The sequence below is a fragment of the Chaetomium globosum genome, genomic scaffold (genome assembly GCF_000143365.1).
Source record: "Chaetomium globosum CBS 148.51 scaffold_2 genomic scaffold, whole genome shotgun sequence".
NCBI classification, from domain to species: Eukaryota; Fungi; Ascomycota; class Sordariomycetes; order Sordariales; family Chaetomiaceae; genus Chaetomium; species Chaetomium globosum.
In genome coordinates, this window is record NT_165977.1 from 2,590,333 (window position 1) to 2,615,011 (window position 24,679).

Sequence of the window (24,679 nt, forward strand, 5' to 3'; positions counted from 1 at the left end):
GCCCAGACCACAGATCTCGGTCCCATCCCCGGTGTCCCGCCCCGTCTTTTTCCTTCCCGGGTATCAAACGGTAATTCACCAAGCGAATCAAACACCAAAAATGCTGTTGGATGGCCGCATGTGGCCTTTCATACCTTCGTTGGCATCCGCACTCCCAGAATGCAGGTTACCCCAGGTCAGTGTAACAGTGCGAGCATGACACCCCACGCTGTTTTCGACATCCCGCCGCCGAGCCGTGATTAAATCACCGGAGCCCATTCATCATCATGGCCTCGTGGCCTTCTATCCCCTCAACCCCCCTCCCGCCTTTCGCCCGTCGTTTTTGAGTCGTTGCCTCCCATGACTCAGAAGTTCCTTCATCGATAGCCGGGGTTGCCCAGCATATCATCCCACTCGCCTCGGAAGCTCGGATCCGTCAGCATCTCGTCCATCATAGCCCCGCCCTGCTGCTGCTGCTGTTGTTGTTGGTGCTGCTGCTGCTGTTGCTGATGGTGTTGCTGGGTCATCTGTTGGTGATGATGCTGCGGCTGCTGGTGCGCATGGCTTCCATGGTCGGGCTGCATTGCGAGCATGTTGGGAGTGTTGTACATTTGCGCGGTTGCGTCCAGTCCATGCTGCGGCTGTCGCTGTGGCCCTTGCGACATGAGATAAGAAGGAATGGGTTCCAAAAGCTGCCCTTCGATGCCCTCGTACATGTTGGGGATGTAGAATTGCATGGCGTCGTGGGACTGGCCTGCGCTCGATTGCGGCGTCTGGCTGCCCGGATGCTGGCTCGCCGGATCTATCGGTGGTTGGTTGGGGTAGGCGAAGGGGTCTTCCGAGGGAAACATCATGGCGTCCATTTTGTACAGCGAGGTGGCTGGTCCTCCTGTAGCCTGCCCTTGCTGGAAACCCTGGGTATGCCTCTGCATCGTCCCTTGTGTGCTACTAGAATCTGAGCCCGTCCCCGACATGGGCATATTCATGGGCAAGATGTCCTGGAGGTTGGTAAAGTTCTGCCCCGCCAGGCTGCCATGTTGGAACCCGATGGTGTCGAAGGACGCTGTTCTCTGAGGCGGGGCGCGTGCCTCTCGCCGGAGCAATCCGATCGTCGGCCGAGTCATCTCTTCCGATCTCCGCTGTGGTATACCATCCTGTAAGTCAGGCCGGCTGGGCAGCGCCGCGCTGCCTGTTCTCGATCCTTGGGACGAGCTCGGAGCCGGAGCCGACCGTTTCTTCGTCGGTGTTGGTCGTCCCGTGGGTTTCTTGACTTGGTCTGGCAATTGGTCAAATAGGGGCTGGTTGCTGTTAACATCATCTCCTCTGTGATCGGTAATGCTCAATGTAGGAGGACATACGTTAAGCGCGACAGTTATACGATCGGCCGCTAAGCTCCGTTTCGCAAGTGTTGCGATGACGTCCCTTCCCGTCTTAGCATCGGCTAGTATCTCGGCAGATCCTGGTTTATCGGGGTTTTCCAGGACATAGAACACCAGGGAAAGTATGGCAAAGAACTCGGTATATAAAATAAACCAATACGGCCCGATAAGTGCCGCTTGCTTCTGGATCTCGCTCCCAATGTGGATAATGTTCCGCGAGACGGTAATGCCCGCCGCGGCGCAGTGATAGTAGCGGTTCTCGACTTTCTTGCCGGAAGTTAGACGTGGTGAAATGTAGTGAAGGAATGGTCTGTACAACATCATCTGGACGTGGGCATAACCAAAGCGGAGGAGGGTTCGAACGCTGTCAAGGGGTCAAATTAGCTTACGCCGCGCAACTTCAGTTCCATCAGATCGCCGAGAGCCACATACCGGATAACTTCGATTGGGCCCTCATGGCTTGGCCGCCAATATTCGTTGAGCTGCGATTGCCATTCCTGGAGCTCCGCCTCGATGGCTTGGACTCGAGAGTAGTTGATCATGAACGTCCGGTCTGCTCGCTGCCCTTTGGCACTGTCCGTCATCCCCCGGAGCGGGTATATGTTTCTGACCACCTTCGCAAGTATCCTCATAAGCTTGTTGTGCGCATTGAACGCCTGGAAATAGGACGGGGTGCCCGGAGGCGGCATCCTGATTGCGTCCTTGGTAATGTACTCGTCGTCCACCTCGGTCGGGAGGGGCTGGTCGACATCTTCGTCGTGGAGCAGAAGAGGAAAGCCCAGAATAGCGGAAACGTAAAAGTCCATCTGGCGGATGACGTGAAATACCCGCCGCCGGGACTCGTCTTCGATCGGAGTGATTTTGTCGTGTGATAAGTGGCGGTGTAGCCCCATGCGCAAGCAAGATCGGAGAGCAATCCCAAGGAACGCGTAGCAGTCGCTAATGTTGGAAGTAGCTTGGAGGAAGAGGATCATGTACACGAGCGCCTGGAGAGAAGCCATATCGCGACATTCCGCAACGTCTTGCAGTATTAGCCGTGCAGTTGTGTAATACTTGACACTAAGAAGAGGCTGTTAGGATCAAGAACTAACGAGAACGGGAACGGAGACGGGAACGGGACGCAAAATCTCACCCTTCTTCTACCGCCGACTTGTACGTCACGGTGTCCTCCGAGTTTTGGTCCTGGGAGACATTGTACACGCAACCGAGTGCCAGCACAGAGTAAAGCAAGCCAAGGAACCTGTGCTCATCGCTGCCCCAAGATTCTTGTGGTGTCGTGTAAAGCCTGTCGAGCGTTTCGTAGAATGTCGGCTGGTGGACGATTCGGAGGAGGCAAGTGGCACAATCCAACGAGTAATAGCAGAGCGTGCGTACCCGTTCCAGGGGAGGCAAATTGTAGATGGCGGGAGAGTTCGAAGGCTCCCAAGGCGAGCTAGCGCCAGATTTCGGGGAGTCGAGGCTGAACAGGCCAGGCGGTACAGATGGCCGGGGTAGGAAGGGGATGTGGTATTCGTTTCCGAGGAGGGACTGGAAGTGGTCTTTCATCCGCTGGAGGAAGACGGCGCCCGACGAAATCCCATGGAAATCCCATTCGCCGGTTTCCTTGAGTTCCAGCTGACCAATCGACTCGATCATGGATACAATCTGGGGGTCTTGGCTCTCCTCTTGCGAATCCCTGGGTGCTTCCATCTTGAGTTCCATGGCGCGAGCCCTCGCCTTCTCCCTGTTTCGGAACTCTTGCTGGACCGCAGGATCCAGATTGGGGTCGGCGAGATCAACATCGGGCATGAACTTGCGCAACAAACCCTCTGCCCGTTGGAGCCGAGCCTCCAGAGCTTCGATGTACTGAGGAGCAGGGTTCCTGCGGCGGTTAGACGGCTTATCGTATGTGCACTCTACAAATCGGTCAGCAAAACCGAGCTTCGGGGGGCTCGGGAAGGGGGAACTCGGCGGGGGGGGAGGTTATCGGGTTGTGTTACCCATAGCTGTATACCGAGCAGTGCGTACACGGCTGCTTGCCATCGCATTTGATCTTTTTACGACGGCACTCATCGCATGCCCTCGTCACCCTGCGGCGTTTCTGAAGAGGCATGTTCGGGGCCTCTCCAAGATCGTCCTGCACCCCGGAAGCATCTTCGGATTCTGGCTTGATGGAACCTTGTCTGGGTGATCTGGCGCTCTCGGACCGGGACACGAACTCATCCAAAGACAAGTCCGCCGACTCCTCATCGGACATATCGGGGCTGTTCCCGGAGCCCATGGTCCTCGGTTGGATGGCGGGCTTCCTCGTACTGCTCCCAGCCCGGCCAGCACGCGGAGGGCGCGAAGCTGGCCGAACAGCGCGGGGGGCAGATGTGTTGTCAACAGTCGGGCCCGTCATGGTCGTCTCCGATGGTGAGCTTGCGCGGGGAAGGCACGGAGATATTTCTGGTCTACCTCCGTGTGGATGTCTTGCCCCGTCGCGATAGAGTTCAGGTGTGTGTTCGCATGTCTAACCTACGGGTGTGGTGTGTTGTTGAAGTTTACACCACGCCGGAACCGGGAGTCGGGATTCGGGAGTCGGTCGTCGTTGGGGAACAAGTAGCAGGGCGCAAGCTGGGCGTTCAAACGCGGGCGGCGAGACCCGACGAGGGTTTGAAGCCCGCGTGTGTGATTCCACGCCAAACCCCCAGTTCCCGAGACGGGGGGAAGGGGGGGGGGGGGGGTGGCTCTACAAACGAGGACTTTTCCCGTTTGAGCCGACACCCTGTCCTTTGGGATACCCTGAGAGCTTTTATCTATCCTAGGTTGGCTCCGCTTAACGTGCTAGGATTAAGGAGCAGCTTAGTGGATGAACAGAGGGATGGGGGAAAGCGTTGCAGAAGCAGCGGAAGTGCAGCGCGTTAACTATGGAGTTGTCAGGATTCGGTTCAGTGTGAACCGCTGTCCCTAGGGGGGTCTTCCCGAGAGCGAGACAGGGATGGGGGGAGGCGGGAGCCGGTGCCGACTCGGGGCTAGTGTACCACGGACACCAGACGAGACGGGGCGTTGATGATGCCTCGGAAATAGCATATCATAGAGAGCCGTGGACCATGGAGAGAATATAGGATGATCTGTGCGCGCCCTGCCGTGACCTGAAGACAAAGAAGCGAGAGAAGAAGAGATAGTGAGCTAAGTCGAGCTGTCAGTTCGGACTCGGCAGTGACCGTTCTGTGGTTGGATGGCAGGCGCGGTTGGGAAGTTGTGGAGCACCTGTACGGCTCCTATAGTGTGTACACACAGTACACGCCGACCAAGTTAGCTCTGTGCTGGGATTCGACGGCAAATCCCATGGATTAACTACGAATAAATTACAACCTCCTCGGAGGAGCCGCAGACTCTCGCGTCTGTGGGATCCAGTTCTCCAATTCTGCCCGTCGGCTGCGTGACGCATGTTGTGCGCGACCACGAGGGCAGGTGGATGGGAATCGCCTCCACGTCCCGGGGTCCCCTAGCCGCATGCCGTTCGGCTGCTTCCATGTTCCCAGGACTCTGGGGTAGTTATCTCCGACTCCGACGCAATGGGCACGGGGGGCACGGTTGACTCGCTGTGATTCACCGAATTGGTTGTTCCTTAGCACACACGAGACGATTGGAACAATGTAGCGAGACGGGATGGCAGGAGGTTGGGTTCGGATCGAGCAACGCTCTCACATCTTCGGGTATATTTTCGAGCTCCGCCTACCGTGGATCTCTCAAATTCATGGTGGATGCCGGTGCGTTGAGGTCTTTGGGTCTTTGGTGGCGGCAGTCGGTGCAAATTGTTCTTGGCCTCCCTTCTGGTTCCGAGAACCGCCGCGTGTCTCCGTCTCCGTCAATGCTGACTCTGACGCGTGTTGGCGTGTTGGCGTGCTCGGCGTGTGTTGACAATTGAGCCCCTATCGTGACAGCAAGACTTGAGCCCGCTCTTTTTCCGGCTTTATTCCCGAGTTGGGATTCGAACGCGAGAGGAACAGGAATGGCTCGCTCGCTCAATGGAACATGCAGAAACTGGAAGGCGTGGAAGGGCGGCGGTGGATAGAGTGGGGAAACCACTGTGCAAACCCCCATCATGATCCACAGCAACGTTAACTGACGGTAGGCACGGGAGGGTCTGAGCTTCCCAGATCAACATCTCAACCAAACTGCCAGCCTGGCAGGTTGCCGGTGTTCGAGCGGTGACAGCTGCCACTCGAATGCCTAGGTAGGTAAGTGGAAAGTTCAACCTGGCATTAGTATACTGTGTACCAAAGTGGTTTTATTGGTCATGGTCCTCCTGTCGTATCCCCTGGAAGGTGCAACGCTTCCTTCTCTCATTGTTGGGAAGGAGCCAAATACTGGGCAGGTGCGTTGCGGCGGTCGCACCGAAGGGCACCCTGCTGCAGGGTGCAAAGCCGTCAATATTGGGGGAGCATCGGGATGCGTATTTTGAGCAACAACCCGCAGCGGCCCCAGCAATCTCTTGACAAAGCATATCCCAAAAGTGCAGAAGATGGGAAACGGGCATTGGCGATCTCGAAAGGGTGGGGAAAGCATTGGCGCGCTAGAGACTTGGCTTACGTCGGTGTGCAGGCTTGGCATGCACGAACCCCAGGCGAGGTGAGCAGGGGTCCCCAATCAGCCCATCGTGTCCATGTTGACGAATCCGCACTGTCCTCAAGCGACGGGGGTCCTGGGAGCAGACTTTTTCCAAACAACGGGCCTCCCGAGCTTGGCCCGGCGAACAATCGCACCCTTGAAGCTCGGCAGCCGGGACTCGCGTGTTGGGGGGCTTGGGGGGGGACGACGTTTCCCATGTCATTATGGGCGGCGTTTCTGGGCATCGAGGATCTTGGAGATCCGATTCGCGGTCGGCTACTTTTACCATGGACCCTTTTTTTCGTGGCTGCCACTTTGGGTTTCCCGGAGCAAGGGCCGGGTAGCCTGAATCTCGGCGGGTTGCGTCTCCCACTCCAGTGTGCACGTAGGGCAGCGAAAGAACCTCCGAGAACGATCCGACTGCGTGGATGATCAGTTAAAGATAGAATAAACTATTGAAAGCCGTCTGTACAAATCGCCAGGGGTGGCTGTCAGCCTTACAAGCACATCTTCTCGTACTGTGCACCAAAACACTGCACACCTCGGCGACCGAGGCACTTCCCGAGTAAAATCTACCTGCTAGTTGCCAAGAAGAAGAATGCCTCACCTCTCTGTTTCTCCAGACCAGACGACGGCATTTGATGGGGTCCACCTGGCTCAGTCATGTGCAACAACTGCTTCGTTTGCTTCGTTTCTGATACGAATTGACGAATCGACGAGTTTCGAAATCATCCCAAGTATTTGCCCATTTTTTCGCATGCATGCACCCCTCCCGAGTCAACAGGCAGAATCTTACCCTTCGCACAACTCCGCTGCGGTTGGAGATTGGGCCCCAGAGCATAGTCAAACTCAATCAATCAAGACACACATAGTTAAAGCCATCGCGAATGCCCTCCCTTGCAGTGATCTAATCAATCGCGTATCTATTTCAGCTATCCAGCCTACAGTTCCAACACATCTCCGCTTTCTCGTCATTCTTCATCTACCTGGACATCGCTCGGGACCTCCGGACCGCAAGGGTTTTCCAGGCTATTTTACACAAATACCTATCTTGTGTCTACCTAGGTACTGACTGCTCTAGACGCAACCCAACTCAACACTTTGAATCTCTCCTCAAAATGGAGCTCCAAATACGGCGATAGGCCTATCACTTTCTATCCTACCTACTTCGCCACGACTTGTCTCGGAATGCAAATGCAAGATAAATGAGCGCCGTCGGCTAGCACGAGACATCAACGGGGCCGACTCGGGAGGCCTCGATTGATGATATTGCTTGAGGTCAGGCTCATAGTGTCGTCAGTTGCAGGTCTCAAAGAAAAAAAAAACCAATGCGCCAGGCATGTTTATTCTCTCTCTAACTACCTGGTACCTCGCTAACCAAAGTACCACCATCCGCCAGAGCCGCTCCCGCCACCATAGTCGTATGAATTATCATAGTTGCCTCCGTGTCCACTAGAAGCAGCGGGAGTCGGGGCCGCCGTGTCCGGGGAGCAGCCTTGAGGGCGCTGACCACGGCGTAGGGCCCCAATCACCAGGCCCTTCGAGGTCGCGATGAATCACAGTTCATTCCACCACACCGTGTTGACGTCCTAGTGGCAGCGTCCCGGCCACGCTTGATACAGCGACTTCCAGCTGTTGGTGGTCGTTCATATAACCCCCCCTTAGACGCGTGCTGTCATCACCGAATCCCGGCACCCGAATACCGGCCTTTGAATACCGGCCCCCACCCTTCCCCAGCCCCTGTACAAGACGTACATGTACATGTATGTACGTCGACTGAGTAGTCCCCGGAGGCCACATTGTGGCTGTTGTAAGTTTTAGGTGTGAGTTGGAAAAAAAGAGGCAATAGGGCGGAAAGTGGTATTTATTGTCAACTTAATGTAGTTACCTAGGTGGGTAATTTGTAACTGGCTGGGCATACCACTTTTAGTTTCTTCACTTTACCTATTCCACCACCCCAAATACCCACTATCACCACTCCCTCCTGAGTGCATAAGGAGTGGCAAACCCTCACCTAGGTAGGTAGCTACCTACCTAGGTAAGGCACCTAACCCTCTGGCAAAGTTGTGGCTCGTGGGGGTTCGGGCACCACTGGCCACACAAGCAGGGTGCCGACACGTTTGTCACCGCTACTTATGATTTCACCAAGCTGCGTAAAGCATCATGCATGGCCTAGGCAGCAAATACCATGCAGTACAAGGCAGAAAACTCGTGCCACGCCAAGGGACGTACTAATAAATGACACATATCTTGGTTCTCACTGCACTCTTTCGACATTTTTCTTTACTCCAGCGCAACCCGATCCATCATGTACTCTGATACGGACATGGCAAACGCAGACGAGGCCATGGGAAACAGCCTGAACCCAACGCCCCTGCTCTTCAACGACGTGTATTTCAGTCGTTGTGAGAAGCCAGTATCCCCGTCCCCGTCCATATGGGCGCCGTTTCCCCGCCTCCCAGCCGAACTGCGTCTGCGCATCTGGCTGCTTCCTCTTCAACAGCACCGCATGATTGAGGTTGATCTCCACCCTACCGCCGGCGACAACGGTACTTCCCGGTATGCCGACCGTAACCATCTCGGTCGGATTGTCAGCGGCCGGAGCCGGAGCTACACCTCCCGCCTCCGGGGCCGCGGATCCTATGTGGCGTCCCTCACCCCACTCCTCCGCGTCAGTCGTGAGGCGAGGGCAGCCGCGCTCAGCTTCTACCACATACACCTTCCCTTAGGCACAGGGCAAGTCCTATACCTCAGCTCCGAGTATGATGTCGTCTACGTCCGGCCCAGGCGGCCTAAACCTATTCATAGCCCGCCGGCGACCGACCCCGATCCCGAATTCGGTACCATCTTCGTCGACTTTTTACACGACGCCCGAGCCCACGATTACAAGAACCACGGGTATAGCTTCCTCCTTACTTTATTCCAACCGCACAAGTCTGGTTTTTGAGCCATCTAACATGTAATATCGGCCTATAGAGTTCGCCACCTCGCCATAGACAAAGAGATTCGCCACTACCTGCTCGGCCGGTTTGAGGAGGGCGTGAATTTGACCCCAGAAATGCTTCACCCGGCCGCAGCGACGTCATTTGCCGATATCCTCCGCCACAAGCTCCGTTCCCTGCTCTGCGTTGTCGATTTCCGGGGCTCTACGAGGTGCATGAGCGCCCCCCCCTTAGGGGGCGGGTGGCGCTGCCACTTCGCCCAAACGTTCCCCCTCCGTCGACGAGGCCGTATAACAGGGGCCTTCCACTGGCTTCAAACCGACCCGCGACCTGGCGTCGAGCTTGACCTCCGCCAGCTCCCTATCAAGGATGATCCCCATCTAATGTTGCGAAACTGGAGGCGCCTAGAGCAGCTTTTCGGAGTGACGAGAGATCAGCAAGCCACCCGAGAAAACGGGGGCGACCACGGCTTTCGCCTTTATGTCTGCCCCACCAAGGACTGGGCAATGGAAACCGAGGCGGAGGCAGTGTGGTCGCGGGACGAGCTGGTGCAGCATCTCCAAAACGAGGCTGAGGATTGGGACACGAAGCGCTGGTATCTCACCCGGGTCTTTGGGGGCACCCACCCATCTCCAAAGTATAGCTCTGAGTCTCGAGAGGAGGAGGAAATATTTGAGGCGATGGAGAAGTTGCCCTGCACGGCCATCGGCATGTGGCTTTTCCCTGTCGAGGCTTTCCCCCCGCCCACCATTGCCCAGCTGCTCTCATTCGACCTTTCGGCCGCCCGCCCCAGTCTGCTTCTATTTCAGGTTTAACAGCAGGTGGAATCTCGCCGAGGGTTGTAGAGGCCTACTCGGGGTTTCGCTATTTAGGCGTAGCTGTATTAACGCCTAGCCGTCCACGCGTTGGTTTGATTGACTGCGCACAAGGTATAGGAGGAATGACTGCATTGCTTCGAATAAAAAGAGAAAAGGGGGGAGCCAAATGACAGGAGGCGCGAGGATAGCTTTTGACATGCGGTGGTGCGTAGAGAATCATCTGAATCGAATCGATTGAATTCAGGTAAAGAATAGAAACTACCTATTCTCCTGGGCTTATAACGAGGTATAGTCGTGACTGCTGGCCGGTGAGCTTTGAGAGTCCTTAATAACGAGTGATTACCTCCCCATATGGTCCATATAAACTACCTGGGTACCTAGGTAGTAAGACCCGGAGGGTTAGTATTGAGGGCCAGCAGCGAGGCTCGCCGCTCAAGGGTCGGGCGTAGTTAGTTCGCGTCTCCGAACCGGTAACAGGAGCCTGGCGCCGAAAGTGCACCGCTATCGCAAACACGCGGGGTATATAAAAGCTGGGGTACTTAAGGGGTGTGAACGAAGTAGAACCGGTGACACCTTCGGGCCTTCGTTGCCGGCGAGGTTCGCAGTTGTTACCTACGGAGGCGGCCCCACTCCGGGAGTGCGAACGGGTTATCGGCTCGCAAAAAAAGCCGGGCTCGGTGCAGGATGTTGACTAGGTACTCGGCAGTGGGAACGCAATAAAAATCATCTGGAAGTCGGAAGAAAACGAAAACTTGAGTTTTTTTCATGAGGATCTTTAACGCCACAGAGGTACCTCGGTACTGAGGGGGGACCATCGAATGACAGGGCTGAATTTTGAGAGAAGAGCGAGCAACGGGGGCCCCACATTGCTAGGTACCTCCCTACCCCGCCATGACGCCTGGCTGCCTGGCTGGGCTGGCCTTCACCCTTTCTGCCGGACGCTTCAGCCTCATCACAAGAGCTTCCTAGCTTGCAGCCTTGTCAACCTTCCATCAACTACCCTCATCGCTCTGGTATTGAGAATAGCAAAGATGGCGGACTCATTGTTGGCATTCTTCACACTCATGGATAACCAAAATGGCACCATTGTTAGAGGTATTTCGAGCTCCCACCTCCGCCCAGCTGCTCCCATCCCCAAGAACGGACACCAAGTCAACCCCGCGGTCGACTAGACCACCAAGGCCAGCAGCTAACTCGGAGACTTGGACCACCAGAACCCCCGAATTTTGACCTCGACCTTTACATACAAAACTACAAAGGTCAGCACCCCCGGTGTCTTGAACGATCGAGTTTCCGGCCGACTTTATTCTGACCCATCCCTAGGTCGTGCGCGCTTCGATCGTCTCTTCCTCATCGGCCGCAGCTCCGTGCCGTTATGTGTTGATGCCTTGAAACTGGCCGTCGCTGAAGCCAAGAGAGGTAGAGATACCCACAGATACAGGGAGGCCGTTGAGTGCCTGCGGGTTGCGGCGCCATCGGAACCGGAGGCGACGTTCGATCAAGATTGGTTGCAAGCACGGGAAGAGGAAAACAAGGTCGAGACCAACCGTTTGCTTAAGGAACTGAAAGGTTACAAGAATAATCTCATTAAGGAGAGCATTAGGGTGGGTTTTGGACTTGTCAGCCGTGTGGGACTTGCCTTGCTAACGGCGCTTCCCCGGTACTAGATGGGCAACGAAGATCTCGCCAAGCACCTCGAGAGCATCGGCGACCTCAACGCGGCGAGCGAGACGTTTTCGAAGATGAGACCAGATGTCAGCACCGCGAAGCAACTCATTGACGTTAGCAAGCATCTGGTTCGGGTGTGTATTCAGCGGCGTGAGTGGGATATGGTGAGCGCCCACCTGAGCAAGATTGGGGGTGCTCAATCTGCGGATGAGGAGAAGGCCGTACAACCGTACCTCAAGATCGCCTATGGGATTGCGTTCTTGGGGCGCGGGAGGTTCAAGGATGCCGCGCTCAGCTTTCTCTCGGCCGACTCCAGCATCCCCAGCTCGACATACGGCGAGCTTGCCAGCCAAAGCGATGTCGCAATTTATGGCGGCCTCCTTGCTCTAGCGTCTATGGACCGTGCTGAGCTGCAGAGCACCGTGCTTGATAACGCACAGTTCCGGACGTTCCTGGAACAGGCGCCACACATCAGGCGTGCTGTCGCACAGTTCGTGAGTGGCAGATATTCTGCATGCATCGCCATTCTTGAATCCTACCGCCCAGATTACCTACTCGACATTTACCTCCAGAAGCACATCGCCGCCATCTACTCCCAAATTCGGAGCAAGTGCATTATTCAGTACCTGACTCCGTTTTCCTGCGTCAGCCTGGACAGCATGAATAAGGCGTTCGGTGGTCCGGATCAAAACGTCGAAGACGAACTGGCCGACATGATTCAGTCGGGCGCGCTACAGGCTCGGATCAACGCAATTGACAAGGTATATCCCCGTCTTCCTTTCGGATATCGCCGTTGCTCCGGCTAACCCCACCCCAGCTTGTGACGACCAAGGCAGCCAACCCAAGAACGCAAATGCAAAACTCGGCGCTCCGGATGGCCGAGGACTACGAGAAGCAAGGCCTTGACCGCCTCAGGCGGATGGGGCTCGCCGCGGCGGATCTCGAGCTCAAAACGGGAAAAAAGCCGGGCCTCTTCGCCAGCCAGACCGACCTGATGCTTGAGGAGGCACTGGGCTGAGTTGGCTAATGGCCAAAAAAAAAGGGGAGAACGGTATTTGATTAGTCTGCTCATTATTGCATTGCACGGAGGGCGAGGGCGTTTCGGAACTAGGGCGGGGATACGGTGATGGCTGGTAATGTTGCTGGTTACAGTACGGCTATCCTATGGTCATGTCCGATAACGTCATGGCTGATAAACTTGAACGATCATGACAGCCACGGGTAATGAGATCTTTCACGTTGGAAGCCGCGAAGGAGTGCAAGTTCGATTCGCTGGGTATCACTAACTGCGTTTGTCCCTCAACATCCAACCTCACCCCATCAACTGCCGAACATCCTCGGGCGGCCAGCGGACCTGGGCAAAGGTCAAGCACCGCTTGATGCTCTGTAGATACTTGCGCGTGACCTCGCTGCCCATAATGTGGCCCCTCTCGCCGCCATGCAGCTTCTCACGGGCGCTACGTTCGTGGATACCCACCATGGTGACACCAATAGGCCACGCCGCCTTGCCAATGCTAAGGCGCAGATACCCATCGTTGGCATCGACGTACCGCCGCTCTTGCGCCGCCTTGACGATTTCGATCACCGCTTCGAGGATGCTCTCATCCAGGTCGCCCTGCTCGAATTTGCGAAAGAGGGGCCGCATCGTTTCCTTGCTCGATACCATGGCGCTGTGCGCCGCTTGCCCCGCGAACGTATCCGCGTTGTCCTCCCGCGCCAACGCCAACTCCCACTCGCGCAGAATCATATTGAAGTAGGACGCCAGCTGCCGGAACAAGAGCCTGCGGGCTTTCTTGTCCGACGCAGGCGGCACCGTGTCAGGAACCTTCATATCCTTCTCCTCCACCGGCAGCAGCGTCGTGGCAATCGGTCCCGAAGCAGCCGCCAACGCGCCCCCCCTCACAACCTTCCTATACCGCCTCAGCCTCGCCGCATGGCCCTCCCCAAACAACACCGCCGGCTCCCCCAGCCCCCTCAACCTCTTCACCAGCTCCTCCTCCGGCACATCCCCCGCCTCCTCATCCTCATCCCCATCCTCGCTCACCTCCCCTTCCCCAGTAGCAGCATCCGCCGCCCCCGCCGACGGCGGTGGCAATTCCGGCAGGCCCAACCTCTTCCTCCTCTTGCGCTCCTCCTCCGCCTCGCGCGCCCCGCGCCGCGCCCGCGATTCCTCCGCCAGCCGCCGCCGTTTCTCGTCCCGCGCGCGCGCCTCCTGCGCGGCCTCCTCTTCGCGCTGCCGTTTGGCGGCCGCTTTGCCGGCTCGTGCCTCCTCGAGCGCGGCCTGCTCGGCGAGGTACGCGGCGCGGCGGGCGGCTTCGGCTTCGCGGCGGGAGATGTATTTCGGGTGGGCGGGGGTTGTGGTGGTAGTGGTATCCGTTGTTGTTGTTGAGGAGGAGGAGGTGGGTTTGGGGTCCTTCTTGTTGTTGCTGCTGCTGCTGCTGCTGTCGCCTTTGGATTTGGAGATTTCTTGGGACATTAGCGCGGCGAAGTCCATTTTTGCGGTGGTTTTTGTTGTCCTTCTCGTTGTGGTGTCGTGTGGGCTGGTTGGTGGAATCGATGATGGGAGAGGTTTCGAATTAAGTTAACCGGCTAGGTGGTTTGGTTATTGTAAGCGACGGAAGGTGAGGTTGAGGTGGTTGTTGGAGGAATCCGATGGCCGAGGTTCTGGAAGCTGCAGGAGGCGGATCATGGCCCGCTAAAAATCAACAGGCGTTGCTGGGCGCGCCGGAACGGCCCCACAGCGGTGCGGGATGCGCTGTGGTGTCGCGGCAGGCAAGCGCAGCTGCTCATGCATGTTCCTGAGCAGTGAGTTTATGGCATGGAAGGGAGCTCATCTCCCATCTTGCAACCTCGAAAACTGTACTGTCAAAAACTTACTCAAACCTTTATTTTTATAATAAAGCTGCTTCTAAATCAATGCTACGTCGATTGTCAAAGCCCCCCCAAAACCGGTCCATATCACCACTACCATGAGCACACCCGCCCTTGACAGGGACGCATCGTCGCCCTTCCTGTTGAGACTCTTCTATCGCACAGGCGCATACCATAGGTATCCCCACCCCGACTTCACGACCGATATTTAAAAACTAGTCGCTTACTCTGCCAGACCAGATGAATTCAACGCACCCACACTCCCAGCCCACCTCACCATCCACACCTGGCCCACGTGCACCCTCTCCGAGCTCGCCGACCACATGCTCGACGCCTCACCCGCGATCCTCCCAGACCCCGCCATCGGCGCGCGGCTCTGCTTCTGCCTTCTCTACGCCGACGCGCGCAGCGCGCGCACCGACGGCCTGCGGCCGCGGTACGTGTCTAAAGTGCTCGGGACGGTCGTGCTCGGCCGGGGCGGGTCCGGGGCGGGGCCCGACGAGGGGGTGCCCGACGACGAGCCCGACGACGCCGACCTGACCCTGGCCGAGGCCCGTTTTATTACGGGTGATTTTATTAGTTGCGCCATCCTGCCGCCGGACGAGCTCACCGGCGACGTCGCGCCCGCGACCAGTGCTAGGATGGGCCGTGGGGCGGGCGTCGGCGAGGCTAGGGGCGGTGGGCATGTCGGTGCGCCGTTGCCGTTTGCGGGGCCGTCGAGGCAGAGGGATTATGCCGCGCCCGGTGGGTACAGTGGGGGTGGGAGGGGGTCTCGGAGTGGTGGTTCGCGGGGTGGTTATGGGGGTGGTGGGAGGTTTCGTGAGCGGGAGGAGCCGTTTGGGAGGGGAGGCTTTCGGATGCCGGAGGGGGAGTGGAGGAGAGGAGATAGATTGCCTGATGGCCCTCCCGATAATGGACGGTGGGGGAGATGAGAGGTGGAGGTTCTAAGGGTAAGCTGGAATGGGAAAACTAGCGGATGACGGGCGCCAATGGTCGGGGAATGCTGGCGGTAATTGACGGCTAGCCAAAGGGCTTGCCTGATCGACCTTATGTGGTACTATTCGGAGTCTTTCCGGAGTTGAGCGATAATAAACATACGTTTGGCAAACACCATAAGTTGGAGCTTACTGGCACCCGCGATTCCCACCGGCTTCACTTGGGGAGACCTGAGCCATCGTTTCCGTCTCTTTTGCAAAACTAGCCCCTTGGCCCGTCCCTATACAGGCTGAACCCCCGATTTTGGTAATCGAGCCGTTTCGTTTTGACGAGAGATGGTACGCCGCTTACCGGGTCCTCCAGCGTCCAGGACCCCGCCCGGCATGTCATCAATATTGTCACGATGTCGCTAACAGAACATCGGGAGTTGGTATCGTCTGTGTCGATGCAATTCTCATTTCTGGCTTTCAGTCCCGCGCCCTTATGTACAGTACTCTTGCTCCGTCCATACCATAACCACCCATATCCTTAGCGCTCAGAGATGATGTCGCCCTTCCTCTTCCCCCGGAGATCCCACAGCCCCTAGTAAGCAGAGTTAGTATCCAATCCTAACCCAAACTAAGCCCTGTCCACCAAGCCTTGCTTCCCGTAGTCGAGAAAAAAGAACTCACGTCGTTATGGTAACCAAGATACCCGAGAACCGACGGAACAGCGATCACGTAAATGAACGAGAGGGCAGCGGTCCGCTTCGTCCACCTGAAGTACTTGTATCGGTTCGCAGTCATGTCTGCACAAACATTAGTCTCGGATTTTTCGTTACCCTGCTGCCGCATCGATGGGAAGGCGGGGTTGGGAGAGAGGTCGACATACTCCCGAGCCGGACCAGGGCCGGGTCCATGGCCATCTCTGTTCGCGCAGACACGGGTTAGCTGGGGGAGTCATGGCCAATTGGGGTAAGGTTGTTCGGGGCGCACTGTTATGCGGTAGGCCAGCCATATTAAAGTCAAGGGACTGTCCCTAGCAGTATTGGTGGCTGTGGTGGGAGGGGTTCGCTCAAAGTTCGAGGTTAGAGATTCCTCGACGATAACTGCTCGCATCGAGCTCCCAGCAGTGCGTCTGGCGGTTCATGGGCCTTGGCGCCGAGAGCTTGGTGGATGGCGGGGCGTGCACGGTCACGTGCGCTGTGCCTTCGGTCCAGCCTTGGGTTCGCTTTCACGTCAACAGACGATGACGAGTGTTGCAGTTCAGGACCGGGTTCCATCTCTTGCGTTACATAGTAAAATCGAGGTTGGCATCGATCTGTGACATATTTTCGATTGCGATTTGGAACGAGTGTTCGTCTCATCTTGTTTTTGTCGGCATGTCTTCCCAACTATTTTTTATTATCGCTGCACCCGACAACTACATAGTAAGCACTGGGTTCAACACCCACTCATCCTCGGCAATTGAATTCTGGTCTACGGCCGGGCAGGATATCGCCGGAGTGTCTACTTTGTAAGGGCAGATTGGTCAAGGAACGTTGATCTCGGCGAATTGACTAGCATCGCCAATCCCACCACGTGTGGTAGGAATTGAGTCTGGGCTTTCTCCAAGTGGAGGGGAGAGCGTAGGGATCCCAGTGCCTCGGCATCCTACCTACCCAGATTGTCCCGTCTTCTTCCCAACATTTTACTTAAACAGCCTTCCATCCCTCCCTTTTCTGCACTACCAATCCGCATCTATTCCCCTCTGCGCAAGATATTCACCCTTTTATACACAATCATGGCGGAAGAAGTAAAAGTCAAGCTTCATTGGTAAAACCCCAAGCCCACTCCTTTCCGTCCAATGCCGCTAACACGGCGCAAGGCTTGATGGCTCTCGGGCCCAGAGCACTCTTTTCCTGCTGGAAGAGTTGGAGATCCCGTACGAGCTCGAGATTTACCATCGCCAAAAGACTATGCTGGCGCCACCTGAACTCAAGAAAATCCACCCCTTGGGCAAGTCGCCTGTGATCACGGTCACGTCACCGGATACTCCTGAGCCTATCGTTCTAGCAGAAAGCGCTTTCATCACGCAATTCCTGTGCGACCACCTTTCCAAGGGCAAAACGCTTGTGCCACAGCGCTGGAAGGACGGCAAGGAGGGCAAGGTCGGCGGCGAGACAGATGAATGGATGCGATACCAGTACCTGCTGTACTACATCGAGGGCAGCTTCATGTTCACCATGGTTCTGCACTTCATCCTTAGTGGTATGCTAACCGCCATAAGTGTAACCGTGGACCACTGGATCGCACTGACAAACTGTCCGTAGGACTCAAAGGAAACAGCGTCCCGTTCTTCGTTCGGCCTCTTACGACACTCATCGCAAATCAGCTGATCACAATGATCGTCTTCCCGAACATGAAGCGTCACTTCGGGATGATGGAGCAGTTCCTGGAGACATCACCTGGTGGCGGTGATTACATGTGTGGCCGTAGCATCACCGGTGCCGACATCATGCTGTCTTACCCGCTCATTGCCGGAAAGGATGGCGCGTTTGACGGCATCGGCAAATGGGAAAAGGGTTCGTTCAAGGAGACGTTCCCAAAACTCCACACCTATGCCGAGCGGCTGGCAGCAGAGCCGGGATGGAACAGATCGGTAAACAAGATTAAGGAGATCGAGGGCGGCTTTTCCATCTTACCCAACCCTGGCGGCCAACCGTCTGCGCGCATCTAAGACGGCCCGGCCTCAACCCGGCCAGCTATCTTATGACCACAGAACAAGCCTTTTTTCGGGGCTGCAACTGATACCGTGTTGGCCAACAAAATGTACCGATACGTGGGTCCGACATCGAAGAGGCGCGGTTGGAGGCGGGGCGGCCGGAAACGTGTGGAACCATCTCATCGGAAGCCCCAATGGCGTCTCTCCGCTGCGCTGTCACAAGCTTTTCCGAGGGTGCCAAGTGGATCTGGAACGAACGAATTAGACATGACGTCAAAAATACAATCAACACGTTCGAACAACGGGAACAAATCCAATCCCAACGAAGCCTGCCGAACCCGCATTTGGGCGAGATGATCTCTGTGCGTGCCACGCTGACAGACGGGATGAGCACTAATGTTAGGCATCGAAATCAGGTACAGACCCAAGATCCAATTGAGATGAGGGGCCATCCCTCTTTGGGAACGGCATCGCCGCAATGGGACACTTTTTTAACCCCCAATCCCTACCAACTGTTACAATCCGCGGACAAAAGAAACGGCCTTGCAGGGGGGGCGCCTGAGCCTCCGAGCGACCCGACCTGTTACCCATGGGCCATCCGTGCCATCCTACCGAACCCAGCCATTTTCAGCCTCAGCTGACTGCAGCAAGCTTTTAATGCCCGCATGGAACCGTCTGATTTTTCCCCAGGAAACCCTTCCCGTTACGTTTTGATCGCCAATGTTTGCGAGTGAGGACCCTGCAATCCTGCATGGGGCTGGTGAAGAACAAGGCTGAGAGACAGGCATCCCGAATTTAAACCCCGACCCTCGCCAACCTCGGCATCATCTTACCTGGTTGGATTTAAGGCTACCGTACTTTGTATTGCATCTTTTTTTGTTTGGTTTGTCGTGGGCATTACCTACGACTCATTTCGTTGGCGATGTTTTCTTCAACGACATCTTATATCTTAGAGGGGAGGACAGATTCCCCGCCTGTCGCGGCCATGCCCCCATCACATTATCCGACGCCTCCGGCCGAGGAGGGCGATTCCCCGCAATTGGATGCTTCCGAGGAAGAAGAACTGGATGTTGACCAGGACGATGCCCAGTCGTTCCTCCAACCGGCAATCAGCCCTTTGGCAACCCTTCTCACTTCACCCAAGACTCCGACGGCCGATAAAGTCGCCGCTTTCGAGCGCCAGTCTGCAGGAATCTTCGAGATGTTAGAGAGTGATGAGCCGAACCAAGACCGGCAGACGGTGCCAGTGCCTGCCAGTATGCCGAAGGCGCCCGATAGTGCAACCGAAAGCCAGTCCCCAGTGGTACTTCCGGCGCCGTGGCAAGCTGGGCCGAAGCAGTTCATGGTTTCCGAACACGGCCGGTTTCGATCATCCATGGCCGCGGCATTCCAGACACAATCGAGACAGCATCGCTCTCAGTCGGCCGGAGAGAGTGCACTAAAAAGACTCTCAAAGGCCTTACCATCCATCTCGATCCCCTCTGGTCTCATCCCAAACATTCCGACACCTACATTCTTCTCTTCCAGCGCGAGCTCACCACAGAAAGACACGCACACATCGCAATCCCAGAGGTCGACGGAGCTTTTATCCCCTCTCACTCCCTTTCCGGGCCTTGTCGCTCCCCATGCGAGCCCTCTCCGGCCTGATTCGGCAAGACCTCGCACCCTACGGCACACGACTTCGGACGACTCACTTCTCTACCACACGCTATCCCGCGTATCTTCACTCGGGGACGACGAACGCTTTGTCCATGTCCGCGAGCAAGTGAATGTGCGAATCAAGGCCATCAAGGACAGCTTCGATGGCCCATCGTTCAAGTTACCCCAGATGCCGAGTAGGTTGTCCGTTGTATGTGCACCTCCATGGCTACATGGACTGACCAGGCCAGGTTTGCTTAACACGCCGCTGAAGAAGTCGGCAAACGATCCCACGCCAGGCGTACACTCGTCGGGCTCTGCGCAGCATGGCCAGCGTGTCAGCCAAGACCCTCTGGACGCGGTGCTCGAGTCTTTGACCGGGGACATTGTGGTTATGGGCGGGTACAGGGGTTCGATTTTGCGGTCAGCGAAGGCCCCGCACAGGCGATTGTGGGTGCCGGTCAAGGTTCAGCTGGGAGTCCGAAAGGTCAACCTGGAGGTCGGACTAGATCCTGAGGATGAGGAGAACATGGAGAAGAGCATAATTGCGGACGGCATGCTCAAGAACGTTGGCCCAGTCGACATCTCGAAGCGGCTTTTTAGGAAGTTGAGGGAGTGCGAGAACGCTCGCACTGGAAAGCTGAGGGTGCACGACTACGGTTACGACTGGCGGCTCAGCCCCCATTTGCTGTCGAGGAAGTTGGTCCAGTTCCTCGAAAAGCTGCCCTCAAACCAACCGGGTGTCCCGAAAGAACAGCGCGGTGCCCTTGTTATTGCGCACAGTCTTGGCGGCGTCATTACACGGCATGCCGTGAATCAGCGGCCTGAGCTCTTCTCGGGTGTCTTGTACGCCGGCGTGCCACAGCGGTGCATCAACATCCTCGGGCCACTCCGCAATGGCGATGCCGTTTTGCTGAACGAGAAGATCCTGACCGCACAAGTCCACTTCTCCCTACGAACATCCTTCATCTTCCTTCCAGAAGACGGCTTCGCCTTCGTCGACAAGGTCACAAAGGAAGAATACAACATCGACTTTTACAACGTCGACGACTGGATCAAATACCGCATCTGCCCGTCCGTCTCGGAACCCGCGCTCCCGGCCCTCTCCCGGAGCAGCACCTTTGGCTCGCTCCTCAGCCTATCCGACTCCCTCCCCAGCCTGCCCCTCCGCAGCCGCAGCAGCACCCAAAGCAAGAAAAACCACCCAGGCTCAGAACTCAGAGAGGCCATCTTCAAAGACCGCACCCTCGCACCACAACTCAACGGCTCCTCCGCCGCTGACACCGCCACCACCACCCCCAACAGCGCTCCCGACTCACCCCCCCGACACACCCCCCTCCGCCACCCGCGCCCGCAATATCGCCTACCTCACGCGCACCCTCGCCGAGACCAAGCGCTTCCGCGCCGAGCTCGCCCACAACCCCACCCTCCAAGAAGCCAATGCCTACCCGCCGCTGGCCCTCATCTACGGGAAGGATATCCCCACCACCTACGCTGCGGGCGTGGCCGGGCGCGAGGGCATTGCCTGCGCCGACGCGTATGACGATTTGCTGTTCGCGAGCGGGGATGGCGTGGTGCTGGCGAGGGAGGCCATGATGCCAGAGGGCTATGAGGTGGTGCGTGGGGGCCGCGTGTGTACGGATCGGGGGCATATTACGATGTTGGGGGATTTGGCCGGGGTGGGGAGGGGGTTGGCGGCGTTGGTTAGGGGCAGGGGGAAGGGGATTGGGCTGGGGAGGAAGGCGTGAGGACATGGGTGCCTACCTACCTAGGTACGGAGGGGATAGTCCGAGTGGTGCGATGGGGAGGGTTGGTGTTTCGAGGCGATGCATATGCATGAGGCGGTGAGGTGAGGAGGTGGAGGTGGAGGCAGAGGGTTAAGATGTGGTCGGGTGTTTTTCTTTTGGTACTGGCGTAGGAGGATCTGGTGTCTTTGGTTGATACCCGTCATGGAGTGCAAAATGACTATAGAAACATTCGGTAGACTTGGACATCTCGACGCCTAGAATAGAGACAAGATTTGCCTTCTATCATGTCCGGGTTAGGGTTGTTGCTGCACTTTGTCAATTTCTCGCACCTCCCCAACTTCTATTTTCAATCTCCATTCAACCCCAACAATTGCGTTCAACTAATCCAACTGGAGAAGGTATACATGCCAACCTTAGCACGCAAAGTAACAGTCCATCGGGAGTGCGCTCTCCCGTTCCAGGAAAAGCAAAGCCCACCTCGCCTCGTTGCCGCCGCGAACGCATCAACGAGAATGCACCCCGATGCTGCCCATGCATCAATCTCTCGAAGCGAAGACCTCAAAAATCCCCCATCGACAGACAACAATAACCTCACACAGATTACACAACCCTTAATTTAGGCCCCATCATATTAGTTAACCCACCCACGCGACACCGGCCGCCTCTCGCGGGCCACACCACGCGGGATTCCACCCACGCCGAGCGCTTAAATCACCGGCCAGCGAGCCAATGGCCGCGCGGCGGACGGTTGTTGGGCGCGGCCAGCCAATCTCGGCGCGCCTCACTGGCGCTTCGGCGCCCGGCACACACTCTGCACATCGCCTGGGCAGGGGGAGATCTGGCCAGGCTTTTGGGGGGGTTGCGGGGTTTGGTTGGCCGGCGGGGTGATGGCTGTCTTGCGTCTGCTGCTTCCAGAATGGCCTGCTCCCCCGCTCTGCTGGTAGTCTGTCTTTTGTTTGGCGCCCGCTACATAGCTTGTGCTGCGGTGGGTGACGGGGCCGGTCTAAAGGCTAACTGAGATGCGGGTCTATTTCTGGGCCGGGTTTGCCAGGCACAGCACGGCACTGGCCGGAGGACCGTCACGGTGGGTGGCAGTCGCGCGATGAGGTGCAGCAAAGCCGTTTCTGTTGACGACATGCTCGGGCATGGGGCCTGGGGCGAGCTAACCGCCCGCCTTTTCTTGGGGCCCCGTTCTTATTTGACGGTGCTGTGTGTGCGTGTGTGCAGGAAAAGTGCTAGTTGGAGGGGTAGTAGGGGAGAGTGAGAGTGGATGGGTAGTGAGTGGCTGGGGTATTAGTATCGTGAGATCTGCCCGTCGGGTCCCTGCGTTCCTGCTGTTGTAGTCAGTGGCTTTTGCCGTCCGTTCTATTTCTCTTCTGCTGTTCTTCTCTACGGGTTCTGTTCTGTTGGTCTCCTTTTGACCGTTTCGTGTTGCACTACTTCTCGTCTTCCTCTCGAGTCTCGATACCCCCTTTCTCCTTGCCCGAGCAGTGCTCGTCGTCAACACCGGAAAAAACCAATATAAAAAGATGGAGAAGAGCAGTCGTTCCCAGGGGTCGGCATCCTCCTTCGAGGCCGAATCCCAAGATCTCCACCTCCAATCCAAGATGCGTACCATTCGCATGGTCGACAGTGCCCGCGCAGGCGTCACGGTGCTAGCTCTTCTGATGGGCCTGACGGTCCTCGGCGTTGCGGGCAACACACTGCGTGTGTACGAGAGCACGCACGTTGCGCACGAGTTCATGCTGCCGCTCTGGCCAGACCACTTCAATCTCCGCCCGACCGTGTCGCTCGTCATCGGCAGCGTCATCGTCCTGGTGGCCAACCTCATCGCTGTCTGCTTCAGCCACGTGGGCGCTGTAAGTCCTCCCCCCCAATATCTACATCAGCGCACACCCCGAGTCTAACACACCCCCTTCTCTCCAGCTCCGCGCCAAATCGACGCTCCACACCACCGCAACCATCATCGCGCCCATGCTCGGCCTGACAGGCGCGCTCATCGCCGTCATCTTCTACTACGCCGTCAATGCCTCCGAGGTGGCCGACACCTTCATCTCGTGGACGTGCCGCTGGAAGGACATCCCCATGTCGCAGGCGCCGCACTGGGACACCCTCTGCCAGCAGGGCCACGCCGGCCTGTACCTGGCCATCCTGCTGATCCCCGTCGAGGTGGCGGCCCTGGCCCTGGCCGCGTTCCAGCTGAAGGTGGAGAGGTACACGGATCGGTACCTGGGCGCGAGGAAGACCCCGGTGTTGGGTTAAGTGGGGGATGTGAGAGCTGAAAAGGGTATTGGGGAGGTGCGGGAGGTTGGTTGGGGGGCTGAGCCGGGATTGCCTGTGGCATCCGTGTCGGAGATGGGAGGATGGTTTATTTGTTTTCGGCGGCGACGTATTTTTGGGTTTTTTTTTTTACGGTTTCTGGTCCGGGAAAGGATGCAAGGCCGGCTGGTTTTATGTACTTGTAATGGCTCATCATGTGTGATATGTCAGCATTTGCATCCCATTATCACAAGAACACCTGCCGTGTGAGACCTGAACGAGTCTCTTACATCGTGCCACCCATAAGGGCGAGTCCCGTTTAACACACGATGCGGTATCGTAACATGTGCGAGTCATGAGCCATACTTGTCTGCCCGGGCTCGTCGCCCCGAAAGCAAACGGCCCACGGAGAGTGTTACCTACGTGAAACTCGGAGAGGCAAACTGCATACCCTATACTCGGCTTCCTGCAGTCTGCTATATCAACCCGCTGCTACCCTTTAACCAGCACAACCCGGGAACAAATTCCCGTAATAGTTCGGTCACCCGCAATTGCTTGTCTCTTCCCGCCGCGAGGTGCTTATCTCGTTCGGCACGGCTTCCGGATATCAGCGGGACCCCCAATGGTACCAAACGATATCCATGAGACCTATCAACGGCAAAGCCTGCAGTATGCATGCGGGCTAATCTTCTCGTAAACAACCGCGGCAGCCCGCTCTGGACGGCTGACAGAGAACGCATGTTCGGAATCTTAGCATTCTTCCCTTGGTCCAGCGCAAGCACTCCGCTCGACACCGCTGAGCTGATGGGATTGACATGCTGCGGGGGCCCGACGGTGTGCCTTGTCATTTTTTGATAGCTCAGCTAATAGCGTTGGGATAGACCATGCGTCACTCAAAATCTGGGTGACGGCTGCCGATACCCGTGTGCAACAAGCCACCATCCATGGCACCCACCTTATCACAGACAAGCGACTGCATTTGCAACATCCCAATCCCTCCTTCTCGCTAGACACGGACGAATGGGTGTCTCTTACAGGAAGCATGGTGACCACTCCGGCACCCTCGTGCTCTCCGTCCCCGTTTCTCCGACCTCTGTTATCCCCGGGGTGCGCCTCCAAGGGGGCACGCGACGCACTCCCCCTTCCACAGGAGGCAGTTCTCTAATAGGAATCCATCCCCACCG

General features: G+C 56.9%; 10 protein-coding genes across 10 annotated transcripts; 6 read left to right on the forward strand and 4 right to left on the reverse strand.

Annotated features, from left to right (window-relative positions):
* Positions 1–356: 356 nt before the first annotated feature.
* On the reverse strand, positions 357–3,738 carry CHGG_02943 (uncharacterized protein; the record flags this gene model as incomplete). The annotated part of the gene is made up of 4 exons (XM_001229458.1): positions 357–1,722; positions 1,791–2,417; positions 2,491–3,253; positions 3,399–3,738. The coding sequence occupies 4 exons, from the start codon at positions 3,736–3,738 to the stop codon at positions 357–359; spliced, it is 3,096 nt and encodes a 1,031-aa protein (XP_001229459.1).
* Positions 3,739–7,496: 3,758 nt separating this feature from the next.
* Positions 7,497–7,733, reverse strand: CHGG_02944 (uncharacterized protein; the record flags this gene model as incomplete). The annotated part of the gene is made up of 2 exons (XM_001229459.1): positions 7,497–7,565; positions 7,689–7,733. The coding sequence occupies 2 exons, from the start codon at positions 7,731–7,733 to the stop codon at positions 7,497–7,499; spliced, it is 114 nt and encodes a 37-aa protein (XP_001229460.1).
* A 508-nt stretch (positions 7,734–8,241) lies between these two features.
* On the forward strand, positions 8,242–9,690 carry CHGG_02945 (uncharacterized protein; the record flags this gene model as incomplete). The annotated part of the gene is made up of 2 exons (XM_001229460.1): positions 8,242–8,831; positions 8,910–9,690. The coding sequence occupies 2 exons, from the start codon at positions 8,242–8,244 to the stop codon at positions 9,688–9,690; spliced, it is 1,371 nt and encodes a 456-aa protein (XP_001229461.1).
* Positions 9,691–10,770: 1,080 nt separating this feature from the next.
* On the forward strand, positions 10,771–12,379 carry CHGG_02946 (uncharacterized protein; the record flags this gene model as incomplete). Its single annotated transcript, XM_001229461.1, has 4 exons — positions 10,771–10,788; positions 10,953–11,297; positions 11,361–12,122; positions 12,179–12,379. The coding sequence occupies 4 exons, from the start codon at positions 10,771–10,773 to the stop codon at positions 12,377–12,379; spliced, it is 1,326 nt and encodes a 441-aa protein (XP_001229462.1).
* A 294-nt stretch (positions 12,380–12,673) lies between these two features.
* Positions 12,674–13,855, reverse strand: CHGG_02947 (uncharacterized protein; the record flags this gene model as incomplete). Its single annotated transcript, XM_001229462.1, has 1 exon — positions 12,674–13,855. The coding sequence occupies one exon, from the start codon at positions 13,853–13,855 to the stop codon at positions 12,674–12,676; it is 1,182 nt and encodes a 393-aa protein (XP_001229463.1).
* Positions 13,856–14,555: 700 nt separating this feature from the next.
* Positions 14,556–15,164, forward strand: CHGG_02948 (uncharacterized protein; the record flags this gene model as incomplete). The annotated part of the gene is made up of 1 exon (XM_001229463.1): positions 14,556–15,164. The coding sequence occupies one exon, from the start codon at positions 14,556–14,558 to the stop codon at positions 15,162–15,164; it is 609 nt and encodes a 202-aa protein (XP_001229464.1).
* Positions 15,165–15,696: 532 nt separating this feature from the next.
* CHGG_02949 (uncharacterized protein) lies at positions 15,697–16,072 on the reverse strand (the record flags this gene model as incomplete). Its single annotated transcript, XM_001229464.1, has 3 exons — positions 15,697–15,750; positions 15,840–15,955; positions 16,039–16,072. 3 exons carry the CDS (start codon positions 16,070–16,072, stop codon positions 15,697–15,699), a joined length of 204 nt encoding a protein of 67 aa, XP_001229465.1.
* An 857-nt stretch (positions 16,073–16,929) lies between these two features.
* Positions 16,930–17,865, forward strand: CHGG_02950 (uncharacterized protein; the record flags this gene model as incomplete). The annotated part of the gene is made up of 3 exons (XM_001229465.1): positions 16,930–16,961; positions 17,014–17,396; positions 17,459–17,865. The coding sequence occupies 3 exons, from the start codon at positions 16,930–16,932 to the stop codon at positions 17,863–17,865; spliced, it is 822 nt and encodes a 273-aa protein (XP_001229466.1).
* Positions 17,866–18,835: 970 nt separating this feature from the next.
* CHGG_02951 (uncharacterized protein) lies at positions 18,836–21,494 on the forward strand (the record flags this gene model as incomplete). The annotated part of the gene is made up of 4 exons (XM_001229466.1): positions 18,836–20,494; positions 20,697–21,104; positions 21,276–21,337; positions 21,473–21,494. 4 exons carry the CDS (start codon positions 18,836–18,838, stop codon positions 21,492–21,494), a joined length of 2,151 nt encoding a protein of 716 aa, XP_001229467.1.
* Positions 21,495–22,765: 1,271 nt separating this feature from the next.
* CHGG_02952 (uncharacterized protein) lies at positions 22,766–23,498 on the forward strand (the record flags this gene model as incomplete). Its single annotated transcript, XM_001229467.1, has 2 exons — positions 22,766–23,095; positions 23,163–23,498. 2 exons carry the CDS (start codon positions 22,766–22,768, stop codon positions 23,496–23,498), a joined length of 666 nt encoding a protein of 221 aa, XP_001229468.1.
* Positions 23,499–24,679: the final 1,181 nt, after the last annotated feature.